Source organism: Mobula birostris, chromosome 15, assembly GCF_030028105.1.
Source record: "Mobula birostris isolate sMobBir1 chromosome 15, sMobBir1.hap1, whole genome shotgun sequence".
Classification (NCBI taxonomy): Eukaryota; Metazoa; Chordata; class Chondrichthyes; order Myliobatiformes; family Myliobatidae; genus Mobula; species Mobula birostris.
In genome coordinates, this window is record NC_092384.1 from 79,158,449 (window position 1) to 79,177,782 (window position 19,334).

Consider the following 19,334-nt stretch of genomic DNA (forward strand, 5'->3'; position numbering starts at 1 on the left):
CTCTCCACGCCACTGATGTTGTCCAAGGGAAGGGCATTAGGACCCATATAGCTTGGCACCAGTGTCGCAGAGCAATGTGTGATTAAGTGCCTTGCTCGAGGACACAACACGCTGCCTCGGCTGGGGCTCGAACTCACAACCTTAAGGCCGCTAGTCCAATGCCTTAACCACTTGGCCACGTGCCCACATATATGGTTTGACTATATACATGGGTATTCATGTACGGTTGAATGACAATTAAACTTGAACTTCTAGGCCAAGGTAGTTTAGTTATTTTATTATCGGTGATAGGTTCTAATTCGGTGGTTTGAGATGGTGCTAATGCAGCGGTTCACTTACTGTGGAGTTACATATCAGTGGAGAGGGTATAAAAGTAGAGCGGTCGAGAGGGGGTGCTTCAGGGTTTCAATGTGCTGGTCACGAACAGCAGAGCAGCTCGGTAGAATGGGAGGTGTGCTGCAGTGAGAGGGGCCAACACATACCCATTTTAATGCTTGCTCTGCTCTGTTGTAATACATGTAGTTTTGTAGTTGTAAGTAGATCATTGGAGTTTGTATCTTTCTGTCTCAATGAGTCGGATCCAAGAACCTCTTGATTTAACAAAACACTTATCCAATCGAACACATTGCAATGTGACAGTGAAAATCAGTTTATTTGATAATGTCACCACACAGAGAATCTGTACAAGTGGCTCCAGAAATCCTGGTAAAATCTAAACTACAAAAATACTGCTCTGATGGTGGAGAGAAAGAACAGCTGAAGTCTGAGGAAAATAGAGACAATGAGTTACAAAAACCACAACACAGAACAAGGAAATTCTCACCTGCAGTTAAACCCAGACTGACAGCTCAACGTGGTTGATGTGCTTTAACGTTTGGAGTCTCCAGCATCCTTGCCCTTAGCCCCTCCATTCTGAAACACCGTCCCAAGGTCAGGAGAGCAGAGAGTCATTCCCGATCTGTTCACTACAATGTGGAAGGTCACTCAAGGAGAATGTGGAAAACTTCCTTCTGGGGAGAATTGATTTTTTAATTGGCTAAATGTTTAAGGGGAACATGAGAGGGAACTTCAGAGAGAGTGGTGAGAGTGTGGAACAAATTGGCAGCTGAAGTGGTGGATGCAGACATGTTTAAGAGAAATTTGGATAGGTATATGGAAGGGAGGTGTATGGAGGGTTATGGTCCAGATTTAGGTCAGTGAGACTAGGTTAATAATTTGGCACAGACTAGATGGGCCAAAGGGTTTGTTTTGGTGCTGTAGTGTTCTATAACTCTATCAAGAATGTAGGAGCAAAGAGAATGTGTTACAGTCCACAGTCCTATGATAATCCCTCCAGCAACCTCAGCAGTAGACAAACTCACAAAGGCAGCATCCGTCTTTAAGGACCCTCACCACCAGGAACACACCCTCTTCTCATTACTACCACCAAGGAGGTCGGGGAACCTGAAGACACACTCAATGATTCAGAAATAGGTTCTTGCCCTCAGCCACCAGATTTCTGAAAGGACAATGAACCCATGAACACCACTTCATTATTTTTCCTCCTTTTTTGCACTACATTTATTTTATATATTTTATTGTATAGTTTTTATTATGTATTGAAATACTCTGCTGCCACATAACAAATTTCATGACATATGCCAGTGACCAGTACTTGGAAACTTCCGGTAAACGTGTGCGAATGTGGTGGTCTCTTGGGTCAACCGAAGATGCTTTTTCTCTTTGTACAATTAGTTCTTTTACGATCGAAATACAATTCTACTCCAAGAACGTTGGGTACTGCAGGGCTACTCCATCAGTGAGCCCGCCCATTGATCGGGGTAGCTGGACTGATGTCGAAGTCGGCATATCGGAGAGATGGCTAGCCAAGGTGTTGAAGGAGCCCGTTGGGCTATCAGAGGAACCGGTTTGGGTACCAGGGTGATGACCTGGCTACAGTCTGTGTTGCTGCCCACTAGTCTGAAGCATCGAAGTTGGTGCAGCATAACGGTGGGAGAGTGTCTCGGACATCTCACCTGCGATCGCAAGACTCTGTTGGGCAGTGCTGCAGGTTTGTTGCCCTTCTCTGGTGGAGGGACAGTTGACATGGGAGGCGTGTAGCCTCAGTTGCAGCAAGAACTAGGCCTGAAGCCTCGGGCTTGCCTGCTGCTGCAGACCAGGCGAGAGATGCAGAAGCTTTACAGCGTGGTGTTCAAGTTCAGCTAGGGCCTGGCCTCTCCCATCAGTGCTACCCTCCCGGTGTAGTGACGTGCTGGATTGTGTGCGTATGTACACTGCCGGGCGACTGTATTGTCGATCGCTGGACATTGTCGCTCAGGGTTTTAGACTATGTCAATGTGTTTTTGTTCCCTGGAGTGAATATACTTCTTTGCTCAATATCTTCAATTATGTTATTCACTATTTTAGAATGATTGTTTGCTACTTTTCAATGTTGTGCACCTTGGTCCGAGAGGAATGCTGTAGTGTTCAGCTGTGTCTATGTATAGTCTGAATGGTAATTAAACTTAATTTGATATTAAACCTGATCCTGATTCTGGATTGAACCTCTGGCCTCAGAGTGGGGTAGAATCACCCATCTACAGTGCCCCTGTCATGCCAGCAGATGTCTCTGCCGGGGGAAGGCGTGGGGAGAAGTCTGGTCCACCAACTTCAAAACAGTACTTACTGTACATAGTTCCCTGCACTTTGACCCGCACCACAATATCTGGAACTGTGGCTAGTTTGAACCTTAGTATGTGGCCCAGCGGGTTTGTCATAGTTAATGGCATCTAATTTATGGAAACATGAGACTACACTGCCCAAGCTCATTGTAATCTGCAAATGCCGAGGTAGAATGGGTATGGAGAGGATGTTTCTTATAGTGGCAGAGACCAGGACTAGAGGGTACAACCTCAGAATAGAGGAACATCCGTTTAGAACAGAGATGAGGAGGAATTTCTTTAGTCAGAGGGTGGTGAATTTGTGGAATTCATTGCCACAGACGGCTGTGGAGGCCAAGTCATTGAGAATATTTAAAGCGGAGATTGGTGGGTTCTTGATTAGTCAGGGCATCAAAGATTATGGGGAGAAGGCAGGAGACTGGGGTTGAGAGAGATAAAATGGCGGAACAGACTCAATGGGCCAAATGGCCGAATTCTGCTCCTATGTCTTATGGTCTACGGTCTAATAGGCACTTCAGGTGACATTTCCAGCAGCTTCTATTGTGCACAGACAATGCACAAAATTAAAACAGTTCCATTCTTCCTTCAACAAAGAGCTATTTGGTTTATAATCAACACAAGCGGACGTTTCCCGTGGAAGGAGGTGGTGGGTGGATGAGGTGATTTTATTCCAGACGTGGTGGTGGGAAGGGAATGGAACCTTGCTATGACGTTCTCTCCAACTCCTCATCCCCGTTCTCCCACTCCATCACCAATCAGGAGAGTAGGGATGTGGCACATTAAATCAGAGCACTGAGTGCGGGACTTGGGACGTTGTGTTGTACGAGGCATTGGTTTGGCTTCATTTACTCCAGATGAAGTGCAGTTCTGGTCACCTGCCTAAGAAAATCAATAAGATTGAAAGAGTACAGAGAAAATTTACAAGGATACTACTACAGCTTAAGGACCCAAGTTACAGGGCAAGGTTGAATAGGTTAGGACTTTATTTGCCAGAGTGTAGGAGAATGAGGGGAGGTTTGACAGAAGTGTACACAGGTAGGAGGAGTGTGGATAGGGTAAATGCCAGTAGGCTGTTTCCACTGAGGCTGGGTGAGACTAGGTGATAGGCTAAAGGTGAAAGGTAAAATATTTAAGGGGAACCTGAGGGGAACTTCTTCTCTGAGGGTGGTGAGAATGTGGAACGAGCTGACAGCATAAGCACTGGATGCAGGTTGATTTCGGCATTGAAGAGAAGTTTGGATAGGCACAAAGGGTGGGAGGACTACAGATGCTGTTCCCTCTACTGTTCCCATGCACGTAGCCTCTGTTGCTGCGCAGCTGAAATTTCCTTCTGGCTGTGTTTTTTTTTTTAAATTCCTGTTCAAAGCATTGGGTGGCCTGTGCAGCTGAAAAAAAATAATCAGAGGAGTTGCTGGCTACGAGTTGCTGGCTACAAGTCCTGGCATGAGTCAATGGGAGTAGGCAGAATGACAATTTGGCACAGACTAGATGGGCCAAATGGCCTGTTTCTGAAATGTGACTGTAAATAAACAACAAATTTCACAACATGTGTCAGCAATAATAAGCCTGATTCTGAACCTGACAAGCTATTGATGTCAGGTCTCAGTACCTCTGACAAAACTGCACTGGACGGGAACCACAGCCCGGTTTGCTCTCACGCCTTTGAAATGAGGATTCCCACCAAAGAAGAGCTACAGTGCCTGGCTCTACCTCCTGCAGGCAAAATTAACCCCTTGATCAGCATTTCCAAAATAAAAAACAATCGTTGCCTCGCGGCCTGTGGGAGCTTGCTATTGTATAACTTGCAGCTGCAACACACATTCCTCGTGAAGGGTCTCAGCTGAAGACCCTGGGCGTCCATTTCCTCCACAGGTGCTGCCTGACCCCACGAGTTCCTCCAGCATTTTGTTTGTGCTGCTCCAGATTTCCAGCATCTGCAGAACCTCACGTCTCCTCGCTGGCCGTAGAACACTTTGGGCCCTGCTGTAAATGTCAATGGTCCTATCAAAAAAGCAAGTCACTGTCTTTGCCTATTAAAGAACAGATCTGTTAATATTTAGATTCAGTAACTTTGTCTTGCAATAAATAGCCAGCTACTAACAATCCCAGTGTCCTGACAATCAGTAAACTGGAGATCCGTTTCAGTGTGTGCAAACCCCCTTCTCAAACCATCTTCCTTTCACCGGCAGGGCAGGTGGGACTCGGCAGTTCTGTGGACACCAGGCTTGGGTGACCATGCAAGACGATCACACATCGGGTTCATCAAGAAACGGCAAAGTCAGGCAAGTCTTGGTGAGACAGAGAGACAGACAGACGGAAAGGGAGAGAGGGGTGAGAATGAGAGAGAGGAGAGACAGACACAGACACAGAGGGAGAGAGAGAGATAGAGACGGAAAGAGATGTGGACATAGAGAGAAAGAGAGAGTAAGCTGGAGAACGAGAGCCAGACAGAGGAAGACTGTGTGTGTGTGTGTGTGTCAGACAGGGAGGGAGAAAATGAGAGAAAGGGGGACATGGAGAGAAAGAGAGAGACAGACAAGGTTACAATCAATCTTTGGACTTTCTCATTAAGGAAAGGCAACCTGGCTGAACACAACTGAACCAGGCAGTGGGTGAGTGCATTTGTCTCCAAAAGCAATTGTGTTTGCAGTCGATGTTTAAATCGCAGGCAGGTGCAAATTGTGGCACGGTCAACTCCCCCTGCAGCCTCTGGGAACAGCACACTGCCCAACGTCCCTCTGCGTAAAGTGCATTGCTGGCAGCAGGCTGGGAGTAGTCTAAGCTCACCGCCAACACCCTCCACCCCTCCACTCGTTCTTCTCCAAGTGTTGATTGCAAAGCACACACACTTCTCATCAATAAATAAGTCTGGCTCGCACTGCCAACAGGTGAAGGAGGGACATCTTGGACAGGTGGGATGGAGAAGGTTGGAACCGGGAGCCGGTTTTTCTGATCCAGTTGGGGAAACTCCTGCAAAAACAGGATAACTCCAATCGGCGGGTTGTTTTTTTTTTATTCCATCTGCTCAAGAGATGTGGGCTTCAGAGGTCGAGCCAGCATTTAGTTGCCAGTCTGTAGTTGACCTCTGGTTGGGTAGCTTCTTGAACGATCGCAGTTGTTCGGACACGGAGACAAGGTTCTTGAGATAAAGGATGTTCGTTCCCTCAGCCGCTGGTCAAGCAGTCTGACCGGTCACTCCCTCGCTTGCTCTGCAGTGAGCAGAGGTGGGGCAGAAAGGGGAGGGGGAGGTGGGGGGGGGGAGGGGATCAGAGTGGATGTCCTTCACTCTTCCAGCCTCTGTATCTCTGGCCGGCTCTCCACCTCCCCCCGCGACTCCGAGCGAGCCCGCGTGTACTCGCTGCCCTGCCCCGCTGCCTGCCTCGAACTGGACATCCGCCAGATCCTGATGGCCAGGTACGAGTTGACCACGTAAGCCCCTGTGGCCAGGAAGCCGAACACCTGTAGGGAGGGACAGAAGGAGAGACGGTGACCGGCGGCCCGAGAGAATACGGTATGTCACAAGATGGCGGCGTGCAAGGTCAGAGTGGGGTCTCCAGCTCCAATCGACGGTGAAATTTCTTGTTTTGTGCAGCTTCCCCTGCATTGGCAAACACTACCGATTATTAAGAACACTAAATTCTGCAAGTCTACCTCCCTAGCCAGTAGAATAATGAAAGTGCTGTACAGTTACAGACTAAAGTGAATGATAAAGTTTAAGGGAAAGGGGGATTCTCAAGATTCCTGTCAACAATGGATTCAGTACCGGCTATGTCTGTGACTGCAGTGTGTTTGAATAGTGTCTCGCAGCTGCCTTCTTTGGAGCAAGATGATTAAAGTTTGCCCAGATCCACATCATATGTCTCTGGGCTTTTCACACCTTTTGATTTTGGCAAAAAGCAGTACCTGATGGAAATTAGACAGAACATTGCTTTCTTAAAGCATAAATTTGACGGATGTTCTTAGCTTTGTAATTAAGTTGTGGCTCCAGCAAACTAGGCAGGACATTCTTTTCTTTAATTAAGGTGGCTGGATTGTCTAACAAATTGATTGTACTTTTGTATCAATAGTCCATTGACTTGGCCGGAATAGTTATCAAAGTGATTGTTCTTTTGTATTGGTGGCCTTAACTTCCGTCAATTCTGATATTGGGCAGTGAACTTGCAGAACAGCCGGGGAGATGAGAAAGGTTCTTTCCCTGACGTCGGGACCAAGTTCACTCGCTGGCTGAGTTCGAAGAAATGAACGGGTGGGAAGATAAGTAACAATCTTTTTGTGCTGTCATTATTTGATCCAGCAAAGTTACGTTTACATGTGGAGCAGGCTCTTGCTACAGGTCTCAAGAAAACGGAGGTTGTTAGCGGAGGGCGAGGACACAGAAGCACAGTAAGCACGCTGGTATTGAGGAAGGAGGTACAGGAGATCAGGACTGGGACTTTCAGACTGGGTAACAGCTTCTCCCCTCAGGCTGTGAGAATAATGAATACCCTGCCACCACTGGGGTCCTGTCACTAGGACAGCAAGCTGCTTACTGCACTTAGAATAATATTTTATTAATATTAACTTATTTATGGTCATAGATGTGCTGTGTGGAATATGTTTTGTGGGTGCACCGTGATCTGGAGGAATGTTGTTTCATTTGGTTGTATATATGTACTGTCAGATGACAATAAACTTTGAACTTGAGGGGCACTTCACAAGGAAGTGGAAATCAAAAAGAAAATAAACTCCGGTTACAGGTCTAATATATGAACAGACAATGGTGACTGGTCTCCTATCAGATTCCTTCTTCAACCCTTCTCCCACCTATCCCTTCCCAGCTTCTCCCTTCATTCCCCCTCCACCTTCCCCCTCACCTGCTCTTACTAACCAATCCCCGCCTCCCTATTCTGGCTTCTTCCCCCGTCCTTTCCAGTCCTGGCAGTGGTGGCAGGAGCAGGATAAGATGGCAACAAAGGTTTTTGCAGACCTTCCAATTTGTCTGTAAAACAGCTTATTTTTCTTTTGTCTTTCTTTTCCTTCCAAGGTTGCTGGGGTCCTGTCGGGCTCTGTGAACGACAGCTGAGTTCTTGGACTCCCCATGTGGCCTGGCACTTGGATATCTTCACGTGCAGCCTGGAAGACACGTGCCTTCAGTGTCTGGCGCCGTGAACGACCCAGTTCCTCATCGATTTCACCGATTGAAGCATCACAGGAGACTGAAACATCGAGACAGCAGGCGGTGTGTGTTGCTGTCGGAAGGAGGCCCCTACCCTCCAGCAGTCCTTTCTCCCTCCTTGTTTAACAGTGAGTGAGTGCCTGTCGGTCCTTGAGTTGGATGGCTTGGAGAAGCGGCGCAAGATTGTAACTTTGAAACGGCAAGCTGCTGGTCTGTCTCTCTGTCTCTCTGTCTCTCTGTCTCTCTGTCTCTCTGTCTCTCTGTCTCTCTGTCTCTCTGTCTCTCTGTCTCTCTGTCTCTCTGTCTCTCTGTCTCTCTGTCTCTCTGTCTCTCTGTCTCTCTGTCTCTCTGTCTCTCTGTCTCTCGAAGTGTTTTGGTTGTGGACTGTAGTTTTTGATGGGCCCTAGATCAAGGTCTCTTCCGGGGCTTTGCTATTGCTTGCATGGGGGGGGGGGGGGTTATGCATTTTCTGGTGCAAGTGGGGGGGACGGGAAGGGGGGGCTTTGGACTTCTGATGTTTGTTGTTCATTCTTTGGGTTTTTTTTCTGCGTTGTGGATGTCTGTGAAGAGTAGGAATTTCAGGTTGTATTCTGTACACATTCTCTGATATTATATTGAACCATTGACAGCCCACATAAAGTCACCTTGTTTTTCTTCTCCATAGATGCTGCCTATCCTGAATTCCTCAGTGTTTCATGTTTTGTATGGGAAGCATTGATAGAGTAGCCAGGGAATATCTTTTTCCTGGGATGAAATGTCTAACACCAGAAGGCATGCATTTAAAGAGGTGGGGAGGGAGGTAATTTCAAAAGAGATGAGACAGAAAAGTGTTTTTACACAGGGAGGGGTGGGTGCCCAGAATGCAATGCCTGGGTGGTGGTAAAGCCAGATACATTAGAGAAATAGAGGGCTATGGGTATCCCAAAGTAATTTCTAAAGTACATGTTCAGCACAGTAGTGTAGGCTGAAGGGCCTGTATTGTGCTGTAGGTTTTCTATGTTTCTATTAGACATTTAGATAGGCACATGAACTTTGTGTAAGCAGAAGAGATTAGATTAGCTGGTTATCTGAATATTAATTTAATTGGTTCAGCACAACATTGTGGGCCGAAGGGCCTGTTTCTGTGCTTTCCTCAATGTTTTATGATTTCAATGATCTGGATGATAATGTGGTAAATTGGATCAGCAAGCTGAGGGTGAAGGACAAACTACTTGGTGAGGTTTACTCGTTTCAGTGCTGAACCGACTCTGCAGCTGCGGACTGCAAACATTGGGCTCCTGGACCGGCTTCACTCACCTCTGAGGCTGTGGACTCACTTTTAAAGACTCTGTAGCTCAAGTTCTGCGTGTCATTTGTTTACCTTTTTACTGTCTGCATGATTTGTTCTTTTTTTTAAACACACATTGGATGTTTGACCATCTTTGCGGTGTGGGGGGTTTTCCTGGGTTCTATTGTGTTTCTTTGCTTTGTGGCTGCCTGCAAGAAGATGAATCTCAAGTCTGTATATGGTATACAAACTTAAATAACAAATGTACTTTGAACAAATCCCAAAGCATTCACCATCCATTTACACTGAAATACAGACAGAAAAAGCTGGAAACAGTCAGCTTCTGTGGAGAGAAATCGAGCTAAGGTTCTGGTCTGCAATGCCTTCATTCTCACCTGACACCTTAACCCCAGTTGTCTTCAGCTAGTGTTAAACTACAATGCCTTCACACAGATGCTGCCTGGCCTGTTTTTTTTTCCCCTAGAATTTTCTGTTTTCTTTCAGATTTCCAGCATCTGCAATCTTACATACTTTACACTGACCGTACTTAATTCTCCCCACACTCCCATCAACATTCCCCCCACCCACCCGATTCTATCCCTGCCTGCATACCAAGCAACACTTTACATTGGCCAATTAACCTCCCAATCCACACATCGTTTGAATGTGGGGGAGACGGGAGCACCTGGGGCGAACCCACACAGTCACAGGGAGAACATACAAACTCCACACAGACAGCACTGAAGGTCGGGATTGACCGGGATTGCTAGAGAGAAGGAGCGCCCCCCCTCCACCCAATGATACCAGTATGTGGGAGTAGACTGGGTAACTTTTACCCATAATGGAGATGTCTACAACTAGAGGGCACAGCTTTAAGGCAAAGGGGTAAGAGGAGACCTAAGGAAGAGTCAATAAAGGGCCGGCCACTAGAGGGAGCTACATCTCATCTTTCATCATCCCTGAGGGAGCTTTATCCCATCTCTGAGGGAGGTTTCATTTGTCTGATGGAGCTATAGTATATCCCATCTAAGAGAGCCTTAATTTGTCTGAGGGAGTTTTTGCCCGCTTTTGAGGTAGCTTTGACTCATCTCTAAGGGAGCTAAAAATCTGAGGAAGAGAAGTTTCATCCAGAGGAGAGGCTGAGATTAGGAACTCACTGCCTGAGCAGCTGGTGAGGGAGAGATTCCCACAACTGGAGACAGCACAGGGACACAGAGAGGGATACAACATGGAAACAGGCCATTTGGCCCACAGAATCCATCCTAACCCATCACCCACCCACTTACACCAAATCTACACTAATCCCATACGTAATCGCTCCACATTATGGTCAACCCACACCCCAACCCTCCCCTGGAAATCTACAGCAATACACACCCAGCCACACAGGGAGGACATACAAACTCCTTACAGAGAATGCTGCGACTGAACTGAACTCCGAACGCCCTGAGCTGTAACAGTGTTGTGTTAAAGGCTACACTAGCGCAGTGCCCCGGTGAACCTGCTTTCTTGCACTGACAAGACGAATACTTTGTACTTGGCACGTCTCTACTTCAGGCTGGGGAATTTAATAACATTACTGTAGGTAGAGAGTGTCCACAACCCATGTATGGCCAGTATGGATAGTGGCTTGATGGTGGGTACAGACTTAATGGGTCAAAGCGCCCCCTCTCTGTGACATTGGATTCTGATGTCAGTTGAGCTGCAACTCTTGTGGCCACCCCTGTCCTCTTGTGGCCACCCCTGTCCTCCTTTAGGGAGCTTTAACCTGTCACTGCTCTGACCCCATCTCTGAGGGAGTTTTAACCCATCAGCAGACCTCTCTCTGTGAAGGATCTTTGATCCCGACTCTGAGGGAGCTTTGACCCCGTCTCTAAGGAAGCTTTAACCTATCCGCAATGTATTTTTGACCTTTCTCTGTGAGGGATCTTTGACCCCGACTCTGAGGGTGCCTTAATCCATCTCTGAGGGAGCTTTCACCCGTCTGAAGGAGTTTTAACTGTCAGCGATGTAGTTTTGACCTCTCTCTGAGGAAGCCTTGACCCAACTCTGAGGGAGCAGGTCATGATCTTGAGGGGAGGACAGGGAAGTATTGATGGAGGTTTCGCCTCACCCCACCCGCAAGGAAGCGTCAACACCAATCTCTGCTTCACTGCACAACCCAGAGCTCAGGAACTGAACCAATTCTCATCTCGTGGCTGACTGGGACTGCAGGATTTGGGTCTGCACGATGGAGGTGCACGAGAGGAGGTGTATGGAGGGGTTCCTGTGGGATTAATGGAGACAGGGTTCCTTAAGGTTGTTATAGTCGAGGGCGGTAATGGGGACAAGCTCCCACTACCTATTAAATGCTCCCAATGGCATGCGTCTCAAATAGCCTCTGACACCCTAGTCCAGTTCCTGGCCTTCACATGTGGCTTAGCTGCTAAACCCAGCAGAAGTGTTCCCACTGACAGGAGAACGGGCAAAGATGAGATACTGAAGCTTTAAAATCAGTCGCTTTGGGCAGATGGGGCTCGTCAGCTGTGGTTGGCAGCTCATCTAGGAGAAGGAGAGCTTTGATCTCAAACCTCCGCTGACTTGTGGTCATACCCACTCTCGGAGAAGACTGTGGGAGCAAACCTCAAAGGAAAAATCTGGAGTTGAAGTCCGTAAGGCAGTCCGCTGTTCAATGCTAACTGGTAACTTCTGTAACGCTGCTGGTGCCAAACTGTATCGGTCCCTGCTGTTCCTCTGGATTCGTCAGCAGTGCGGAGAGAGGGAGTCTGCTACATAGGCCTCAGCTTGCTCTCCACGTCGTACTGCCCTGTCTTGTGTATGACAGCTGGGAAACAACATCCGTGGCTGACCCCAACAAAGGGCCTCCTAGTGGGGGTAGTGGAAGCCCGGCGAAGGGGTCATGGTGGGAGGTGGTGAAGATCTCTGTGTAGCAAGCTGTGATTGGGGTCATGGTCTGAGGGCAGTGACAGTAGATTCACTGGGGGCTACTCAGAGAAACTGGAGGTGACAGGTCAGGGAACAGTCTTCTGGGGTCATAGGTCAGGGAATGTTTGCTTACAAGGTCACAGGTCTGGGAACGCGTGCTCCAATTTGACAGAGGTCAGGGAACAGTCACCGCTAAGGCACAGGTCAGGGAATCCCTCCCTGAGGTTAGAGATCTGGGAATTCTCCCCCAAGGTCACAGGTGAGGGAATACTCACCCCAAGGTCACAGGTCAGGTCACACTCCTGAGGGGTCAAAAACATGCTTCCTATGTTTCAAAGTTCAAAGTAAATTTATTATCAAAATACATATACCGTATGTCACCATACACAAACACGAGATTCATTTTCTTGTGGGCATACACAATAAATCCTATGACCATAATAGAATCACTGAAAGACCGCACCAACAGGGCAAACAGCCAGCGTGAAAAAGACAACAAACTCTGATACAAGGAGTTAGAAAAGAAGAAATAATAATAATTAACAGAAAAATAAACAGATAATATTGACAGCATGAGATGAATAATCATTGAAAGTGAGTTCAGGGGTTATGGGAACAGCTCAGTGATGGGGTGAGTGAAGATGAGTGAACAGCCTGATGTCTGAGGGGTAATAATTGTTCCTGAACCTGGTGGTGTGGGTCCTGAGGTTCCTGTACCACCTTCCTGATGGCAGCAGAGAGAAGAGAGCATGACCTGGGTGGTAGGATTGAGGTCAGCCCCAGACACTCACCACAGCCGCGATCTCCCCTTTCCTCTTGTGGTTCATGGCTGCCAGGACGATGGAGGCGATGAAGAAGAGCAGGGTACTGACGATGGTGTTGATCAAATCCTGAGGAAGAATGCAGTCGGTTTGATGGTCACGTACAGCAGCATGCGGCGAGAGTCCCTACTCACGTGAAGCTCATCGCGCAAACAACCCACACGGAAATATTAAATACTACCATCAACACAAGCACAAACTGGCAGAACGGTGAGGTCTGAGGTCGTGCACCCAGAAATGTTAAACTGACACTAACAGGTCCAGCTCTAGTAATCCCTGGTTAGACCACACTTGTGATATTGTGTTCAGTTCTGGTCTCTTCATTACAGGAAGGCCGTGGAGGAGATTTGCCAGGACTGGAGAACATGTCTCATGAGGAGAGGTTGAGCGAGCTGGGGCTTTTTCTCTTTGGAGCGAAGGACGATGAGAGGTGCCTTGATAGAGGTGGACAAGATGGTGAGAGGCAGAAGCTGACTGGGCAGTCAAATACTGGCTAATACGAGGGGGCATAATTTTAAGGTGATTGGAGGAAAGTATAGAGGGGCATCAGAGGTAGTTTTTTTTTACACAGAGAATGGTAGGGTGTGTGGAACACCCTGCCAGGGGTGGTGGTAGAGGCAGATACATTAGGGAAAGTTAAGAAAATCTTAGATAGGCATATGGATGATAGGAAAATGGAGGCTATGTGGGAGGGAAGGGTTAGATTGTTCTTGGAGAGTAGGTGAAAGGGTCGGCACAACATTGTGGGCTGAAGGGCCTGTACTGTTCTATGTTCTTTATATCAGTCAGCGTCTGGGGTTTACAGTTACCCATGCACATCTGACGCCTGTAAACTCACAGTGTGAAGTGGGAAGGGTAACAATGGAAGAACACAGAACAGTACGATGTCATTATCAACCCTTTAACCCACTCTAAGATCAATCTAACCCTTCCCTTCCACACAGCCCTCCACTTTTCACCTACGGCACGACTCGGGAGGCAGATGAAGCTGCAGGGGTGGGTGCGGTAGAACGGTCTGGCTACTTCTTGGTGAGGTAGGAGCCCAGTCCTCCTGGCTCTGGCCCTGCTCTCAGAACTCGTTCCTCGGCACACGCTGCGGACCCGACCACAAAAATCTCAGCAATTCCAGCTGGAGAGCTTAATATCTGTGCGGTTTGAGCTTTACCAGGAAGTGTATTCCAGATGTGTTCTGTCTGACTGCACACTGACTGTGCACCAGACGTCTCAGACCGCACCGCTACACCCCCCTCCCCCGTTCTAGGAAGCCCCTTCCATCCACCCCCCCCATGAACCCCTGCGCCCACGTCACTGAAAGTCAGATCCAGGTTTGAGTCATAGTCATACAGCACAGGAACAAGCCCTTCGATCCATCTAGTCCATGCCAATCCGGTCTTCTCCTGGGACCTGCACCTGGTCCATATCCCTCGAAACCCCTCTCATCCCTTTGGTCCCTACAGGGATCCACCCTACCCCTTGTTCCTCACACCTGGTCCATATCCCTCTCCTCCCTTTAGTCCCTACAGGGATCCACCCTACCCCTTGTTCCTCACACCTGGTCCATATCCCTCTCCTCCCTTTAGTCCCTACAGGGATCCACCCTACCCCCTTGTTCCTGATGTAAGCCCATAACGACATAGGAGCAGAATTAGGGCATTTGGCCCATCTAGTCTGCTTGGGTAGACTTTCAGGATCTGTTGGGATTTCCCTTATCTTACCTGCCAAGGATATTTCACAGCCCCTTTTTGTCCTCCTGATTTCTAGGATCGGTCCTACATCCTGGATCTTCCTCCACCTCCCCCTGCACGGTCTCACTCCCTACCCCCAGCCCTGTGGTTCCAACCTCCGTAGGGCTGTGACTTGAAATTTATTATTTATGTATTTTATTTCCATCCACAGCGTGCAACAAGCCCTTACAGTCCAACGAACTGCACTGTCCAGCAGCTCACCGATTTAATCTTGCCCCATCACAGGGCAATTTACACTGACCAACTGACCCATACGTCTTTGGGTTGTGCGAGGGAAAGTGAGTATCTGAAGAAAACCCGTGGGGAGAAGATATAAGCTCCTTACCGAACGGTGCCAGAATTGAACTGTGAGCTCCCAAATTCCCCGAGCTGTAACAGCATCACACTAACACTACAGTACACTGCAGAAACCTCTGCATTTTTTCACATAGCCCCCACATTTGTACATCTACTGGCAACTATGTCTTCAGCTGCCCCAAATTCTGAAACTCCCCTGTAACCCATTCCCCCCCCTCTGTAAAGGGATTCTTGGAACCTTCATCGTTGTTCAAGTTTGTGACCTAATATCTCCTGATTTAGCTTGGCATTAATGCTAGTTGGTAACACATCTGCAAAGTGTTTTTTGCTACTTTTCTGCCTCCAGTATGTCATAAATGTCATGTCACATAGAAATATAACATCCTGTTGCTCGTTAGAAGTTTGAGGAGCTTTGGAATGCCGTCAAAGATTCTGTTTCCGTCACTGTCTGGCATGCACAGGATCGGAAAAAGCTGCAGAGGGTTGTAAACTCAGTCAGCTCCATCGTGGGCACTGGCCTCCCCAGCATCCAGGAAATCATCGAAAGGCAATGCCTCAAAAAGGCAGCATCCGTCATTAAGAGCCCTCATACTCTAGGACATGCCCTGTTCTCATTATTACCATCCCGGAGGTATCAGAGGCACTGTCTTTACCCTCTTCATTGGTCAAGGCACATAGTTCAAAAGTCAGGAAGTTATGTTGCAGCTTTATAAAACTCTAGTAAGACCACACCTGGAGTATTGCTACAGTTCTGGTCACCCCATTATAGGAAGGATGTGGAGGTTTTGGAGAGGGTGCAGAAGAGGTTTACCAGGATGCCACCTGGTTTCAGGGCCATGAGGTTGGACAGACTTGGGTTGTTTTCTCCGGAGTGGCGGAGCTAGGGGAGATCTGACAGAGGTTTATAAGATTACAAGAGGCATAGATAGAGTGGACAGAAGCTTTTTCCCAGGGTTGAAATGTCTAACACCAGAGGCCATGCATTTGATGTGAAGAGGGGGTCATTTCAAAGCGATGTGAGGAGCAAGTTTTTTTAGACAGAGAGTGTTGGGTGCTGAGTATGTGCTGCCTGGGGTGGTGGTAAGAGCAGAACCATTTGGGACTTTCAGACAGGCAGATGAATGCAATGAAATTGGAAGGATATGGACATTGTGTATGCAAAAGCGATTAGTTTAGTTGGCCACTTGAAGACTAATTGGATTGGTTCAGCATGACGTTGTGGGCCGAAAGGGCCGTGCCTGTGCTGTACTGTTATGCTCTACGTTCGAGAGTTTAGACGAATGAGGGGTGAACTCATTGGAACAAACACAACTCTTACGGGTCTTGACAGGGTGTATGGTGGGGGGGGGGTCCGGGATGCAGGGACAAGGGAACTGCTGTTCAGGATGAGGCTTTTCTTCATCCAGTGAGAGGCCCTTTCGGTCAAGACGTTGCCGAGCTGCCGTCTCCATCAAGGTCGCAGCTCAGGCTGGGTTATTTTTATAGGGTTTTTTTTTCACATTCATGGGCGTGGTTTTGGGGACAGAGGGGGGAGTTAGGGGTCAGGTTAGGACGTACGGACAGGGATGTGGAGAGATTAAAGGGCCAGCCGGAGTATAGCCTCCATTCTGCATCTGAAGGCCAGCGATGTGAACACAGTTGGATGTCGGATGTCAGAATGAGGGCTGGTGCCCACCCAACCCCCAGGTCAACGAGCTAAATGGGTGGGGGTTCTGGGATTGGAGGTCCATGTGGGCAAGAGGCACCAATGATGGTCTCCACCCCCCCCCCCCCGGTAAGCGAATCAGTGAGACCAGAATTCAAGGCCAAGTGCTTGGGGTCCAATCATAGGCAAGTCTGTTGTTCAAGGCCTAGAGTTTGGGGTCCCATCATCAACAAGTCTGAAGTTTGGGGATCTCATCCAGGGTCCTTATTCAATGTCATCAGCAAGCCCTGGGGTCAATCCGATTGAAGCCCAAAGGTCAATTAGAGGTCCAGAGGAGAAGGCCCAATAGCTGTAGCCCTGAATCTGCTAACTCCACAAGTCCACTGGGGAAGCTGAAGGCCCAGTATCTGTGAATCTACAAGTCTACTGGAAGCTGAACACGGCCTGTCCTAGGGGTGGAGGCTGAACACGGCCTGTCCTAGAGGTGGAGGCTGAACACGGCCTGTCCTAGGGCTGGGGGCTGAACACGGCCTGTCCTAGGGCTGGAGGCTGAACACGGCCTGTCCTAGGGCTGGGGGCTGAACACGGCCTGTCCTAGGGCTGGAGGACTGCGTGTGTGTGTGTGTGTGTGGGAGGAACGGGACTTGTTGTTGCTTTGTTACTTGTTTTGTTCTGCTGAACATTCTGGACACACTTTTTTGGAATGGAATGTGTGACGACACTTGCGGGCTGCCCCAGCTCTTCCATGAATTGTGTGGGTCGATGACGCAAACAGTACATTTTACTGTTTCCATGTACATGCGACAAATAAGTTAATCTGATCCTGAGCTGAACCTCTGGAATTCCCGACACAAGAGGAGTCACTGGTTTTATTCAGGACAGAGATGGAAAGATTCTTACATACAAAGAGAATGAAAAGATATGAAGTTGTTGTTAGAAAGTGGTGCTGTAATAGAAGTTACTTAAAGCATAGAACACAGCAACACAGTACAGGGTCTTCAGCTCACGGAGTTGTGCTGACCTTTTAACCTAATCAATCTAACCCTTCCCTCTCACATAGCCCTCCACTTTTCTTTCATCCATGTGCCCATCTAAGAGTCTTTTAAATGTTCTTAATGTATCTGCCTCTGCCACCACCCCTGGCAACACATTTCATGCATCCACCACTCTGTAAAACTCTGACATCCCCCTCATACTTTCCTCCAAACACCTTTACATTATACCCTCTCGTATTAGCCATTTCTGCCCTGGAAAAAGTCTCTAACTATCCACACGATCTATGCCCCTCATCATCCTGTACTCCTCTACCAAGTCACCTCTCATCCTCCCTCGCTCCAAAGGGAATATCCCCAGCTCGCTCAACCTTTCCTCACGGGACATGCTCTCTAATCCTGGCAAATCTCCTCTGCACTCCCTCTAAAGTTTTCTCATCCTTCCTATAATGTAGTGGCTAGAACTGAAGTTCTTATAGAATAGTGGAGAGGTTAAAAAGGGTGAATGGCTTACACCTGTTGTTGTTCCTTAGTACGAGGGAAAGCAAGAATGGGACGCCTTATTCTACAGTTACAGGGTAAGTGCACGCAGACAATAAGGTTCAAGTTCATAACGAGATGGGTTGTGAGGTCAAGTCTATCTTATTGAACTCGGGGTCCATTCAATAGTGTTATAGCAGCAGGATAGAAGCTGTTCTTGAGCATCTCAGGTGGTGATGAGAGGGCGTACAGGAGTGGGATATGCCAACTAGTGGAATGGTGCCGCAGCAACAACCTGGCACTCAACATCAGTACAAAAGAGCTGATTGTGGACTTCAGGAAGAGTAAGATGAAGGAGCACATACCAATCCTCATAGAGGGATCAGAAGTGGAGAGAGTGAGCGGTTTCAAGTTCCTGGGTGTCAGGATCTCTGAGGACCTAACCTGGTCCCAACATATCGATGTAGTTATAAAGAAGGCAAGACAGTGACTATACTTCATTAGGAGTTTGAAGATATTTGGTATGTCAACAAATACACTCAAAAACTTCTATAGATGTACCATGGAGAGCATTCAGGCTGCATCACTGTCTGGTATGGGGGGAAGGTGCTACTACACAGGACCGAAAGAAGCTGCAGAGGGTTGTAAACCTAGTCAGCTCCATTTTGGGTACTGGCCTACAAAGTACCCAGGACATCTTCAAGGAGTGGTGTCTCAGGAAGGCAGTGTCCATTATTAAGGACGTCCAGCACCCAGGGCATGCCCTTTTCTCACTGTTACCATCAGGTAGGAGGTACAGAAGCCTGAAGGCACACACTCAGTGATTCAGGGACAGCTTCTTCCCCTCTGTCATCCGATTCCTAAATGGACTTTGAACCCATGGACACCACCTCACTTTTTATATATATGTATTATTAGTTTTTGCACTATTTTAATCTATTCAATATACGTATACTGTAATTGATTTACTTATTTATTATTATTTGTTTTTTTCCTCTTCCTCTATATTATGTATTAAACTGAACTGCTGCTGCTAAATTAACAAATTTCACAACACATGCCGGTGATAATAAACCTGAATCTGATTGTGATTGAGCCTGGTGCTGCGTGCCCCACGGTTTTGTATCTTCTGCCCGATGGGAGAGGGAGAGGAATGAATGCCTAGGGTGGGTGAGGGAGAGGTATGAATGCCCAGGGTGGGTGAGGGAGAGGTATGAATGCCCAGGGTGGGTGAGGTCTTTGATTATGCTGGCTGCTTTACTGAGGCAGTGAGGTGTCAACAGAGTCCATGGAGGGGAGGCTGGTCTCTGCGACGTGCTGAGCTGTGTCCACAACTCTCTGCATCTC

The 19,334-nt window shown here is 47.9% G+C and overlaps 1 protein-coding gene across 2 annotated transcripts in view; it reads right to left on the bottom strand.

The window, feature by feature from the left end:
- Window positions 1-631: 631 nt before the first annotated feature.
- The window catches only part of cmtm4 (CKLF-like MARVEL transmembrane domain containing 4), an 82,872-nt gene continuing 64,169 nt past the window's right edge, over window positions 632-19,334 (bottom strand). Inside the window, exons 3-4 of one of the 2 annotated variants that reach the window (XM_072279975.1) lie at window positions 12,799-12,897; window positions 632-6,119 (exon numbers count right to left, since the gene is read on the bottom strand). In XM_072279975.1, coding sequence (XP_072136076.1) covers window positions 5,943-6,119; window positions 12,799-12,897 — 276 coding nt within the window. In that variant the 3' untranslated portion in view covers window positions 632-5,942. The remainder of the gene's footprint in view (window positions 6,120-12,798; window positions 12,898-19,334) is intronic. The other variant, XM_072279976.1, reaches the window with a different exon arrangement.